This window comes from Nipponia nippon, unplaced genomic scaffold (genome assembly GCF_047370975.1).
Source record: "Nipponia nippon isolate SJK-2023a ecotype South Korea unplaced genomic scaffold, ASM4737097v1 scaffold_3, whole genome shotgun sequence".
In the NCBI taxonomy this organism is placed as follows: Eukaryota; Metazoa; Chordata; class Aves; order Pelecaniformes; family Threskiornithidae; genus Nipponia; species Nipponia nippon.
The window spans coordinates 10,297,318-10,310,063 of NW_028262347.1; the positions used below are offsets into that span (position 1 = coordinate 10,297,318).

Genomic DNA, 12,746 nt, shown 5'->3' on the forward strand with positions numbered 1-12,746 from the left:
TTTCAGGCTGCCAGTGAAACTAAAGAAGGGTTTTAGACAATAAATTGGACTTGTTGTTAAGTTAACAAAGGCCTTTCTTTGGATATATTTTTTTTTTCTTTTTGCATTTCTAGAAAATTTCCTCCAGCCTGGCAGGCTTCCTTTGTCATGAATTCCTGTCTTTGATGATATAATAGCACTCACAAAATTTTGAAACAGTGATCATTCGGTGAATACACAGTTTTTCTTGCTTTTTATGGCTAGAGTATTTGCTGACTCACTGCAGTATCTTTCTTTGCCTTCAATTAACTGTAAAGCCCAAGAGGCAGCAAAACTATAAACTGATCAGATTTTTTTCTGAGAGCGAATAATGTGCATTCTTTCCAGCTAAAAGCTCTTGGCTGTACTGTGCAAGAGAAGGCCACACTCACACAGTCCAAAGTCCCTCTAAGCCTCCGAGCAAAGCCTTGGTCTTTGCTAGCTCCACGCAGACTGATTTTGGCCCTGAGTCATTACTCAAGGGCTGCCCTCACTCCCTCTGTTGCCTCCACACAGGTTTTGAGGTGTAAATTAGGTGGACAGGACTTACAACACCAGGAGCATAACCTGAGTTTCCAGTTTGACATGGAGGCTAACTCTCTGGAAAATGATCAAGCATACCTTTTATAAAAAATGAAGAGATGAAATTTTACCCTCAAATATTGACATTGACTTCTCATCTCATCTCTTGCTGTTACGGCATCTCAGGGCAGAATTTGGATGCAAATGCCACAGACCAGTGACTAGTATGATCAAGTACCTATCGTTAGTCATATTGCTTTCTAGGTTTTTAAAATGGGGATGGGGAAGTACATTGAAAAGAGTTTATTCCTTTGTTGCCTGTATTTATTGTTGGTTTGTAGGTAGAGGTAGTTTGACATCAGCACACAAAAAATTATTTGGGCAAGTTGCCCTATTTGTGACAGGTTAGACTTCCTATAGCATGTTTATCAAATCTCCTTGGGGCCTCAAACTAACCATGATACATTTATTTGGCACTTAACAGTGATGTATTTATTGTCATTATTACTTGGCCATACATTTGGAAACTTATAGTACATGTCTCTACATTGCATTTTAACTGAAATATGAAAACACCGTGGGATTTCCCTGTCATGTCTTTTATTTCAAATGTTTTAGTCCACAACCACAAAGAGAAGAGTAGATCATCTCTGACTTACGCTGACCCAGTTCTCCACTCTTTCTTGCCTGCTACACACCAATATCAGTAGAGTTACAGTGACATAAACCAGAAGAATACAGTAAAAAATCAGATCCTTCCTACACCAAATCACTTTCCACATCTGTTTCCTATTTGTCTTATAATGACACATAGGATTATTTTGGGAATATATTCTGCTTTAACTGTCATGCCACTGACTTTATAGCCTTATCAAATATCCATTGGTGTGCAGGTTGAGCAATTATCATCTACTAAGAAGAAATCCCAAGAAAACGTAGATTGATAATAACATTTTTCAATAATGGGTTGTAGAATTAGTGCCATTTTCTATTATTGTAGTTGAGGTATAGCACTCTCCTCAATTTACCGTTTTTATTTATTGTGCAAGATCTAGATATGGACCCTACAGCAGAATTTCAAAAACAGTTTTCTTTTTCATTATTTATTCATTTGTGGTTAGAAGGAGCAAAGTCAGAAAATTGGACAGAAGCAAGGAATGTGTCTGGACTATTAAGAAACAGAAAGAAAGACAGAGGGAAAGAAAGAAATTTAATACTGTGAAAGATATTACAGATACAGGATGACTGTATAAACATAATCAGGCAGGCTACATCTACAAGAACATGCCTTAGGAGATTGAGCTTGAATTCTGGGATCAAACTTCACAAAGTTGTGTCCAAACTTTTTATCTCACAGTGCAGTAGGCCCCTCCAAATAGACCATTCTGCTAACAGTCCATTTTCCCTTCACCTTTTTCTCCAGTAAATGGAGTGAAATGTGAAGTCCTTCTGATGTTCCTTTGAAAATATGTAATACACACACACAGATATATGCTTGCATGATGTAATTGAACAAGGCTGTAATAAAAACTATAGCCTGTGACCCACTTACAGAAACATGGACTCAATAGGTTTAAAATAATACCATTTGGAAATATGTTTGGTCACTGGCCTGGCCCATGCCTGGATTCAGTATGAACGAGCAAGATGGGGAAGGCAGGGTGCCAGGGAGAGCGCTGCTTCCAAATACTTGAATTCACTGCTCATGAGAAAGACATCAGCTATTTGCCTGAATGATCTTCACATTAAAAAAACATTACTAAAGCAATTGCTGAATAAAATTTGAGTTGTTGATATTTTTTTGCATCCTCCACAGCATTGTGGAGTGCCAAGTCTCCAGCACTAAGCACTGGAGTGTTGCCCTTGAGGGTGAAACTATTGTGCATAATTTTGAGACTTTTGATTGCGAGCACAGGGCAATGTAAGACTCTGGCGTTTACACGTTATTTAAGCTTTCATGAAGTTCTAGCCTGAGACGTAGTGAGGAGAAGTGAAGCTGAATGGGCAGCTTAGGAACAGTCTATAACTGCTTGAAGGGTAGTTATGATGGATGCTTTTGCCATCTGTTTGCATCTTTGCCATCATTGCGGATGATATAATAAGGACAAAAAGTCACAAGTTGTTCCTGGGAAGGTTCAGTTTAGAAAAAAATTCTTCACTAAGAGGGCAATGGAAGTTGCCCAGAAAGGTTATAAAATTTCCATTCCTGAAGGTTGTCATGGCTTGGCAAGACAAAACCAAAACTGACCATACCCTGTGTTGACAATAGTCTTCTTTCAAGTCTTCCTGGACTTAATGACATCTAAAGAGCCCTTCCAGCCAGGAGCTCTATGATTCTGTGTTTGGAAAGGGATGATGAGAATAATAAAGGCGGGGGGGGGAGGCTTGAGATAGTCTGTGGAAGCAGTAAGTGCTTGAGAATAGAGGTAAAGAGCTGATCTCTTATGAAATAAATAGGGGAAAATATTGTAACATCTTAGTTGCTTTCTACTACCAACACATACATTTTAGATATATATTCTGATATTTATTTTTGTTTATTTTCTTAAAACAGATGACCAATCTCTGATTAGTCAGTAAGACAAAAAGAGACTGTATCAAGCTGTAGTTCCTATTACAGCCTAAGCTACTTGGTCCTGCAAATATTGGTTAAAGGAAGTCCTTCCGCATCTACCTCATAGAGAATTTTTAGGTATAAGCAACTGAGAACTGGGTGCAAATGCCTAAGTAACTAGAGAAACTGTTGGGGGTAGGGGTTGTCCCAGTTTTGGGGCTCCTTGACTTAGTTAGGTGTCAGTGCAAATTAACCACAGTGCAGGTGGGAAATGGAGATTTCAGGTTTTGGCGTGGCCTCCACAAGTCTTCTGTCAATGTAGAAGTCTACTCTGCAAAAAGCATCTATTATTCTGGTTTCACCCTCAGTGCAAAATGTAAGATAAACACACTATTCAAATTGATTGGCAGATTTGTTCCCCCAGTTAAAATTAAAGTAATTAAATGTACTGAAAAGCCCATTGCTTTGGATTTACTGACCTTGATTTGAGTTACTGTTGACTGAGGCCCTTTTTAATCTTGGTTTATATCCCCATATGCTTTGCCCTCAGCCTGTATGTTTTAAAAGTTTTGTTGCGTAGTACTGAAAAATAAAAAAAAGCTCTCCTGATGCAGTTAAAATTTAATTTGAGGATGCATGAAACAGTAAGTCACTAAGTAGTCACATTAGGAAAAGCAGAATTTAGTATTGCATTATGCATTAATCTACACTTGCAGGATATTTCAGAAAAGTATAGTCAGTGAAAAATAGGTTTTGTCTTTTTTCAGACAAAAGTTTCAAACTCCAGCTTCTTCAGTTACTATTACTCAGACATATTCTCAGTGAAAGCAGAAACAATTCAATGAAGCTATGCAAATTCATCTGAAGTAGAATAGATGAGACACAAGCTCTGCATGTGTATTTCTGCTTTGACTAGCCTTCAGCACAATACTGATTAGAAGGTAGGCACTTTTGCCAGATCCTCACCTAGTGTAATTTGACTTCCCTGAAGCCACAAACCCCAGTATGAATCATACATACTGCACTCTGCTTAGTTCAACTTATTTTTAGTATTCTTTCATCAAATAATGTTTCTTTTTCTTCCTTTTTCCTCACCCCACAGGACAACATTTTTAGAATGGAAGATTCACATTTCGAAAATGGCCGAGGGAAAAGCCCTTATGATCCTAAACTGCTGACAGCTTCTCTTTTAGTAGGTAGGTGCCACAATACAAGTTCAATGAGACATGCATTCATTGTAAATAATCGTCAGTTTTCTGCTTTTTTTCTCCTTGCAGCACCTATGATAGGGCTTTCTTTTATGAATTTTATTTCCAGGCTAAAGTCATTGTGGTTTCATTATTTAATACAGTTTGAAGGTGAATATACATTAAATAAGGAACATAATGATCATGGAATCACAGAATGGTTTGGCTTGGAAGGGACCTTAAACATCACCTAGTTCCAACCCCCCTGCCTTGGGCAGGGACACCTTCCACTAGACCAGGTTGCTCAAAGCCTCATCCAACCTGGCCTTGAACACTTCCAGGGATGGGGCATCCACAACTTCTCTGGGCAACCTGTTCCAGTGCCTCACCACCCTCATAGTGAAGAATTTCCTCCTTAGATCTAATCTAAATTGACCCTCTTTCAGTTTAAAGCCATTACCCCTTGTCCTATCACTACATGGCCTCTCCAGCTTTCCAGTGTCCCTCTCCAGCTTTCTTGTAGGCCCCCTTCAGGTACTGGAAAGCTGCTATAAGGTCTTCCCAGAGCCTTCTCTTCTCCAGGCTCAACAACCCCAACTCTCTCAGCCTGTCTTCACAGGAGAGGTGCTCCAGCCCTCTGGTCATCTTCATGGCCCTCCTCTGGACTCACCCCAACAGGTCCATGTCCTTCTTATGTTGGGGGCCCCAGAGATGAACGCAGTACTCCAGGTGGGGTCTCATGAGAGCAGAGCAGAGGGGCAGAATCACCTCCCTTGACCTGCTGGTCACGCTTCTTTTGATGCAGACCAGGATATGGTTGGCTTTCTGGACTGCAAGCACACATGGCTGGGTCATGTTGAGCTTCTCATCAAGCAACACCCCCAAGTCCTTCTCCTCAGGGCTGCTCTCAATCCATTCTCCACCCAGCCTGTATTGTGCTTGGGATTGCCCTGACCCACGTGCAGGACCTTGCACTTGGCCTTGTTGAACTTCATGAGGTTCACACGGGCCTACCTCTCCAGCCTGTCAAGGTCCCTCTGGATGGCATCCCTTCCCTCCAGTGTGTCGACCACACCACACAGCTTAGTGTTGTTGGCAAACTTGCTGAGGGTGCACTCAGTCCCACTGTCCATGTCGCCAACAAAGATGTTAAACAGTGCTGGTCCCAATACCGACCCCTGAGGAACACCACTCATTACTGGTCGCCACTTGGACATTGAGCTGTTGACCGCAAGGCTTTGAGTGCAACCATCCAGCCAATTCCTTATTCACCAAGTGGTCCATCCATCAAATCCATGTCTCTCCAATTTAGAGACAAGAATGTCGTGCGGGACAGTGTCAAATGCTTTGCACAAGTCCAGGTAGATGATGTCAGTTGCTCTTCCCTTATACCCCATCATAGAAGACCACCAAATTTGTCAGGCACGATTTGCCCTTAGTGAAGCCATGTTGGCTGTCACCAATCACCTCTTTATTTTCCATGTGCCTTAGCATAGTTTCCAGGAGGATCTGCTCGATGATCTTGCCAGGCACAGAGGTGAGACTGACTGGCCTGTGGTTCCCTGGGTCTTCCTTTTTTCCCTTTTTAAAAATGGGGATTATGTTTCCCCTTGTCCAGTCAGTGGGAACTTCACCGGACTGCCACAACTTCTCAAATATGATGGATAGTGGCTTAGCAACTTCATCCACCAGTTCCCTCCAGACCCACAGATGCATCTCATCAGGTCCCATGGACTTGTGCACCTTCAGGTTCCTTAGATGGTCTCAAACCTGATCTTCTCCTACAGTGGGTGGTTCTTCATTCTCCCAGTCCCTGCCTTTGCCTTCTGCAAGTTGGGCGGTGTGGCTTGAACACTTGCCAGTGAAGACTGAGTCATCGAGTACCTCAGCCTTCTCCATATTGCAGGTAACCAGGTCTCCTGTTTCCTTCCGGAAAGTGTCCATATTTTTCCTAGTCTTCCTTTTATCACCAACATACCTATAGAAGCTTTTCTTGTTGCCCTTGACGTCCCTGGCCAGATTTATTTCTATCAGGGCTTTAGCTTTCCTAATGTGATCCCTGGCTGCTCAGACAATTTCTCTGTGTTTCTGCTGGGTTACCTGTCCTTGCTTCCTAGGCTTCTTTTTTGTGTTTGAGTTTGTCCAGGAGCTCCTTGTTCATCCATGCAGGCCTTCTGGCATTTTTGCCTGACTTCCTCTTTGTTGGGATGCATTGCTCCTGAGCTTGGAGGAGGTGAAGTTTGAATAGCAACCAGCTTTCTTGGGCCCCACTTCCCTCCAGGGCTTTATCCCATGGTACTCTACCAAGCAGATCCCTGAAGAGGCCAAAGTCTACTCTTCTGATGTCCAGGGTAGTGACCTTGCTGTGCACCCTCCTCACTGCCCTAAGGATCTTGAACTGCACCATTTCATGGTCACTGCAGCCAAGGATGCCCCTGAGCTTCACATTCCCCAGCAGCCCCTCCTTGTTGGTGAGAACAAGGTCCAGCATAGCACCTCTCCTTGTTGGCTCCTCTATCACTTAGAGAAGGAAATTATCATCAACCCATTCCAGGAACCTCCCAGACTGCTTGCCCTGCTGTGTTGTCCCTCCAACAGATATCGGGGTGGTTGAAGTCCCCCATGAGGACCAGGGCTTGTGAACGTGAGGCTGCTCCTGTCTGTCAATAGAGGGTGTCATCCACTCGGTCTTTCTGGTCAGCTGGCCTGTAGCAGACCCCTACGATGTCACCTGTCCCTGCCCTCCCTTTAATCTTGACCCATAAGCTCTTGGTGGGCTCCTCATCCATCCCCAGGTGGAACTCCATGCACTCGAGCTGATCACTGACATAGAGGGCGACACCCCCTCCTCATCTCTCCAGCCTGTCCTTCTTAAAAAGTGTGTATCCTTCCATTCCAACACTCCAATCATAGGAGCCATCCCGTCAGTCTCCGTGACGCCAATAAGACCATAGCCCTGCAGACATGCACACATCTTTAACTCCTCGTGTTTATTCCCCATGCTATGTACGTTTGCATTTAAGGCATTTAAGTTGGGCCACAACGAAGCTGACTTACTGGCTGGAGTGGCTGGAATTCCTTTGTGCTGCTCTTCAGGTGCTCTCCTGCTGACCTGTGATCCTTCTCCAGGCTCTGGGCATCTATTGCTGGCACTGACGTCAAACTGGGAGGAGTGGGATGGATTAAGGTTCTCCTCCACTGGCAACTTTAGTTTAAAGCCCTCTTCACCAGCTTGGCAAGCCTATGACCGAAGATGCTCTTCCCTTTCTCTGACAGATGGGCCCCATCAGTCTCTAGCAGACCAGCTTTGTCAAAGCGAGTCCCATGGTCTAAGTAGCTGAACCCCTGGCTGTGGCACCAGTTCTGTAACCATTTGTTGATTTGCCAGATTCAGCTGGCCCTTTCAAACCCTTTCCTTTTGACCGGGAGGACTGATGAAAAAACTACCTGCACTCCAGAGTCTCTTCCACCTCTTCCAGGCTCTGTAATCCTTGATACCCCTCAGTCTGCTCCTGGCTATATCACTGGTGCCCACATGAAACAACAGCAGTGGATAATAGTTAGTGGACTGTACAAAGCTTGGTAGTCTCTCAGTGACATCCCTGATATGAGCCCGCAGTAAACAACACACCTCTCTAGAGAGTGCATCAGTCAGCAAATGGGTGCCTCCATACCTCTCAGAAGCAAGTCGCCTACTACTATCACCCATCACCTTTTCTTAGTTGCACTGGTTGTTATATGGGGAGCAGATCGGGCTGCCTTGCTCAGCGCCAGTGTCTCTCCTGGTGTGATGAGTCTTTCCTCTTCAGTCTGCAGAGCAGTGAAGCGGTTCTGCAAGGGCACCTCAGGCTTTGGGGGAAGTCTCTTCCTCCTGCTGGTCCTTGCTGTTGCAACCGTCCATTCTTCTGCATTATTGGCCCGGCTCCTTTCTGTGTGTGCCGGTGGGCAAGTTTTTGGCGGTTGACCCAGTTGTCTTGAAAAACAAGGTGTGCGTAAACCAAGAATCCAGTATCACAAGAGCCACTTTATAACTCTGTAGGACCTTGATTCTGCAAAGTGTTTCTCCTCCCCAGAGCTAGGTGACTCTGGAGGTATTTTAATAGTTCACAGACTGGCCTCACTGACTGTTGCACCAGCAGAGCTGAGAGCAAAGAGAGAGTAGGAATAAGTAATTTCTTACATGAGTTTTGCTGCCAAGGAAGGTCTATCACCCAATTGTACCTGCATGTGAGCTGGAGATACACAAGCGTTCACAGGTCTAGGCCTTAAGATGATGTTTCAGCTGAAGAGATCTATCCAACAGTGAATATAATTAAACTCCTTGCCAGAACAGAGAGATTTCAATAAATTAAGTATTTTTGAATTAGTAATACTTAATTGCATGGAATATGTAAGTATAGAGCACCTGGACTGTGTTAATCTGATTGAACTAATCCAATTGATCGAATTTATCTAATTGATTTAACTTATCTAATTGGATTTTGTTCATTGTTCTTCCTGCTCCTTCACGAAAAAGGCAAAAAGATGTTTTGTAAGAAGAAATTAAGAGTGAGACAAATTAGATTCTTCTTTCACTAACAACTCTGCACAGGTGTAGCTACTTTATCCTTAACATGTAACTTTCTGGCAATTTATTACAACTTGAAACCCAAGGGACAACAATAGTTTCAGAACACTGCAGATTCTCGTATGTTAGAAGTCTTTGGGAAATGACACATAACCAGATACACTGTCTTCTCCAGGACTTTGTCTATATTGCTAGTCTAGGGTCTTGCATACCAGCTACCCATATTATATTTACATGACATTTAAAAATGAAGCTATTCAAAATAGACAGCAACAAAAATTTAGTCTTGAGTGTGCCTCATTTCCTGATCTTCAAACCCCCTAATGATCACAGGTGATGAGCTACCCTGGGGACATGCACTTTTTAACAGGAAAAACAAGACAGACGTCCACATCTTGCTCCAACTTGTACCTTGTACAAACAGAAAGGAAAAAAATGTGTGTGTAAAAGGCCAGTGTATAAATTAGTGCCTGGAGCAACTTGAATTTGTGGCAGAGCTACTCTCAAGGGAATGGCTTTACTATTTACTTTAATATGCAATAAAGAAAGAGAATGATGATAAGCCAGTATTACATGGTATACCCGGTATGCAACTGCACAAAGTCAACAGCGTCTAGCTTTTCACATTCCTTTTTTTTTTCAGTCAGTCCGGCACAAATATGATTATCTTATTTCCCTTGGCTTAGATTGCATGGCTTTAAACATCTTTGCTTTCTTGAGCCCACTCCCTACTACTATAATTTTCACTCCATGTATTTTTCCTCCTAATAAACACTAGACTGAGCATGATATTTTGTTGTTAATCAGGCTTCAATTAGAGCCACAGGTGTATTAGCACTATAGAAAATGGCGCAAATTCAACATTCAAAGCCAGTGATTAATTTCTACTTCGGTAACTTATACAAAACTCAGAGTGAAGCTAAAATTAACATTCCTGCATCCTGAACATGAATACCCTTTCTTCTCTGCCTCACAGCTACCTCACAGTCATATTATGTTACTGATTATAATGTTGCATTTACTTCAATCCTTTATTGCAGAGGTTTCCCTGATATTTCAGAAAGTGTACACCAGATTCACCACTGGTTCACAATGACTTACTCTTATCATTGCCAAAAAAACATAAATTTTATGGTGAAGTGATGACCCAAGGGAAAATAATTGCCTCCCCCCAAAATAGGTGAGGAACAGGGAATGAACTGGCTGAGTGATGACTGCATAGAGAGGTTTGGTTCAACTGCTCTCTGAAGTAGGTAGCAGTGAAGGTCTATGAAGGCCAGAGAAGCCTCTTGACCACAAGTGCCTCACACCAAGAAGAACATGGATGGACTGCTTCTTCCCTTTTCCTGAGCTGAATGATAGCTCAGCTACTCCTGGCCCCAGAATTATTTGTCTTCACAAGCAACCATGGTTTATCTTAGGTTCAAGAGGGCAACTGTGTAAAACAATTACCCAGCACTCATTAAAATGCAATGTTATAATTAGTAACACAATGTAACTATCAGGAAGATAAAAGAAGGCTGAGAAATAGGAGTAATTTATGTGGTTAAATACAGGAGGGAAAAATAGCCTCTGTTATTCATCAGAAACACTAAACAGATTTTGCAAAGTGTGGAAGGAGAGTATGTCTTGACTCTGTAACTAGAAGGTAAATCTTAGGTAAGTGAAATGTAATTACCCAAGCTGGAATTTGGGCAAAACACCAAGGTTAGTTTGCAAAAAGTAACCTAAGATCTTTAATAGCCATTAGTGCTATTAAAGGATTCTTATTTTATATTTCAGCCTAAAGCAACACTTATAAGCATAAAAAGGATCTTCAGTTTTCCCTCTCTCCTAAAAAAAAAATCAATAGTATTTGAAAAAAACACCCAAAACCAAAACAAACAGTTCATCATTATTAAATTGTTCCAGTGTTTTTCCAGTATACATTCCTTGTTCCATCCACCTGCAAACATTTTTCATTATTTTTTTAAGAGTTGTTCATTAAAGGTAGTTATTGCTATTCTACTCTAAAGTAAACGCCAGCTGGGAACATGATATAACTAGTTCCTAGTACTGTAAGACATTATTCAGCCATTCCCATCTATGTGCTGCTAACTAAACAATCTCCATTCGAGTGGGCTAGTGTGTGAAAATGTAGAGACTAAGCAGTCCCTGGGCACCACTCGTGTGTATTCCAGAGCAGGAGGAAAATGAGAGGCAGCAGGGTTTTCAAAGAATGCAATGACAGGAGAAAATTATCACTGAATGTATTAGTCTAAAGCAATTGTATTGGGATAGTTGAAAAAACTTCAGAGAAGGAGACAGTGTTGTCCCATTGTCAGTCAGTTGTACTTTAGGAAATGACCCTTTGGGATTTTCAAAAGCTCTGATGATCCAGAATCCTCAAAGCTATTTATGTTCCTGTGTATCACTGATTTTTTTTTTTTTTAAAAAAGAGGTTACAATTTTTCTTAGTTATTATTATTTTTTAAATCAGTTTAGGTGCCTTAATACTCCCAAATAAGGAACAATGTGATCTGAAATACAGTGGCTTCTCACCAAGGAAGAACTTTACTATCTTATTTGTTAGAAATTAACTAAGTACATATGACTTTCAGGATTTTAGAGTTTATTCTACTTTCTGGGAAGATTTAGTTGTTGACTTTAAAAGGAATGAAGTCAATCCAGTACTATGTATGTCTGAAAGTCTTAACTTTAGTGAATAAACCTACTAACCAAGGATAGCAGGTTTCATTTAGGAACCCTTTTACCAGTGAAAGCAATCAGGACATCCAAGGCTTGGTTTTGCCTATATTCCCCATCCATTCAACTTTCTTATTTCTTTCAAAAAGGAAGCTTACTCTTCCATACTCTCCAAAATTTTTTTTTAAGAATGCAGTCTTCTTTAAAAGCTGAATAGAAACAATTCAGCAAATAAATGTATACTGCTTAGTTTTTAACATCTTTGTATCTAATGAACTTGGGGAGGTGTTCACAGTTTCATATTGCTTAAGTACAGTATGTAGGAAAATGATTCCTCCCCCAAGAAAACATTACTACGGGCTTTAATTGTTTTCTCTTCATTTAGTAAATATTTATTTAGTCAAAATATGTATTTCTGTTTGCATTCATATGTCAACATGCTACTCCTTTAGAATAAAGAGGTTTGTGTCCAAAACATAGAGCTTTTTCCTATGCAAACAGCCGAGGGCCATCAGCTTGTTCTGGACAGTCCTTGCTTTATGCTGCTGGGCTGGAAATAAAAAGTGGCAACTTTTTTTTTGTTTTTCCTCTTCATTCTTTCCCCTTGAGAAATGTTTGTCAATTTTCAAACTGTTCATTTCCACTTTCTTCTTAAAGTTAATGAAAACTGCTTTTAAAACTACTGATAACAGAAATAGCAAAGTGAAGGCTATCCATGACATAAAAGAATCATTTTCTAGACCAGCAATGAGTAAATTTCAGTCCAAAAGAAGGTCTGCATAGGGAAACAAAGATGAACGTACTTCTGTCTAGACAGGAGGCAAAATCCTCATATAGCTTTTGAATAGTACTAACTCAAAGGATGTGCACATCTGGGACATGACTTAAGGCTCACCCTGAATTTAGCAAAAATTATCATCTAAAGCCTTACAAAAATAAATGGTATTCCTTGGTATTTCTATCTGGGAGAAGCCAAAATTTGCATGACTACAGCAAATCAGTTCAAACTGCAGGCATTGGTCTAGGTATACTGAAACTTGGAGGGGCTGTAGTAACAAGCAAAGAGAAGTCAGCTAGTTTCCTACAGAGTCTTTCTCCTTTGGAACATGCTGAAGCCCACCATTGGCAAAACTTTTACACTATCACCACTGTCAAAAATGTATCAGCCACAAAAGCCTAGTAGCATGAAATAGTCTTGAGTTGAATTAAGTCA

General features: G+C 41.3%; 1 protein-coding gene across 1 annotated transcript in view; it reads left to right on the top strand.

Annotated features, from left to right (window-relative positions):
• Nucleotides 1-12,746, top strand: part of SEMA3A (semaphorin 3A) — a 175,258-nt gene that overhangs the window by 99,068 nt on the left and 63,444 nt on the right. Inside the window, exon 5 of the mRNA XM_087765816.1 lies at nucleotides 4,197-4,290. Within this exon, the coding sequence (XP_087621942.1) occupies nucleotides 4,197-4,290 (94 nt within the window). The remainder of the gene's footprint in view (nucleotides 1-4,196; nucleotides 4,291-12,746) is intronic.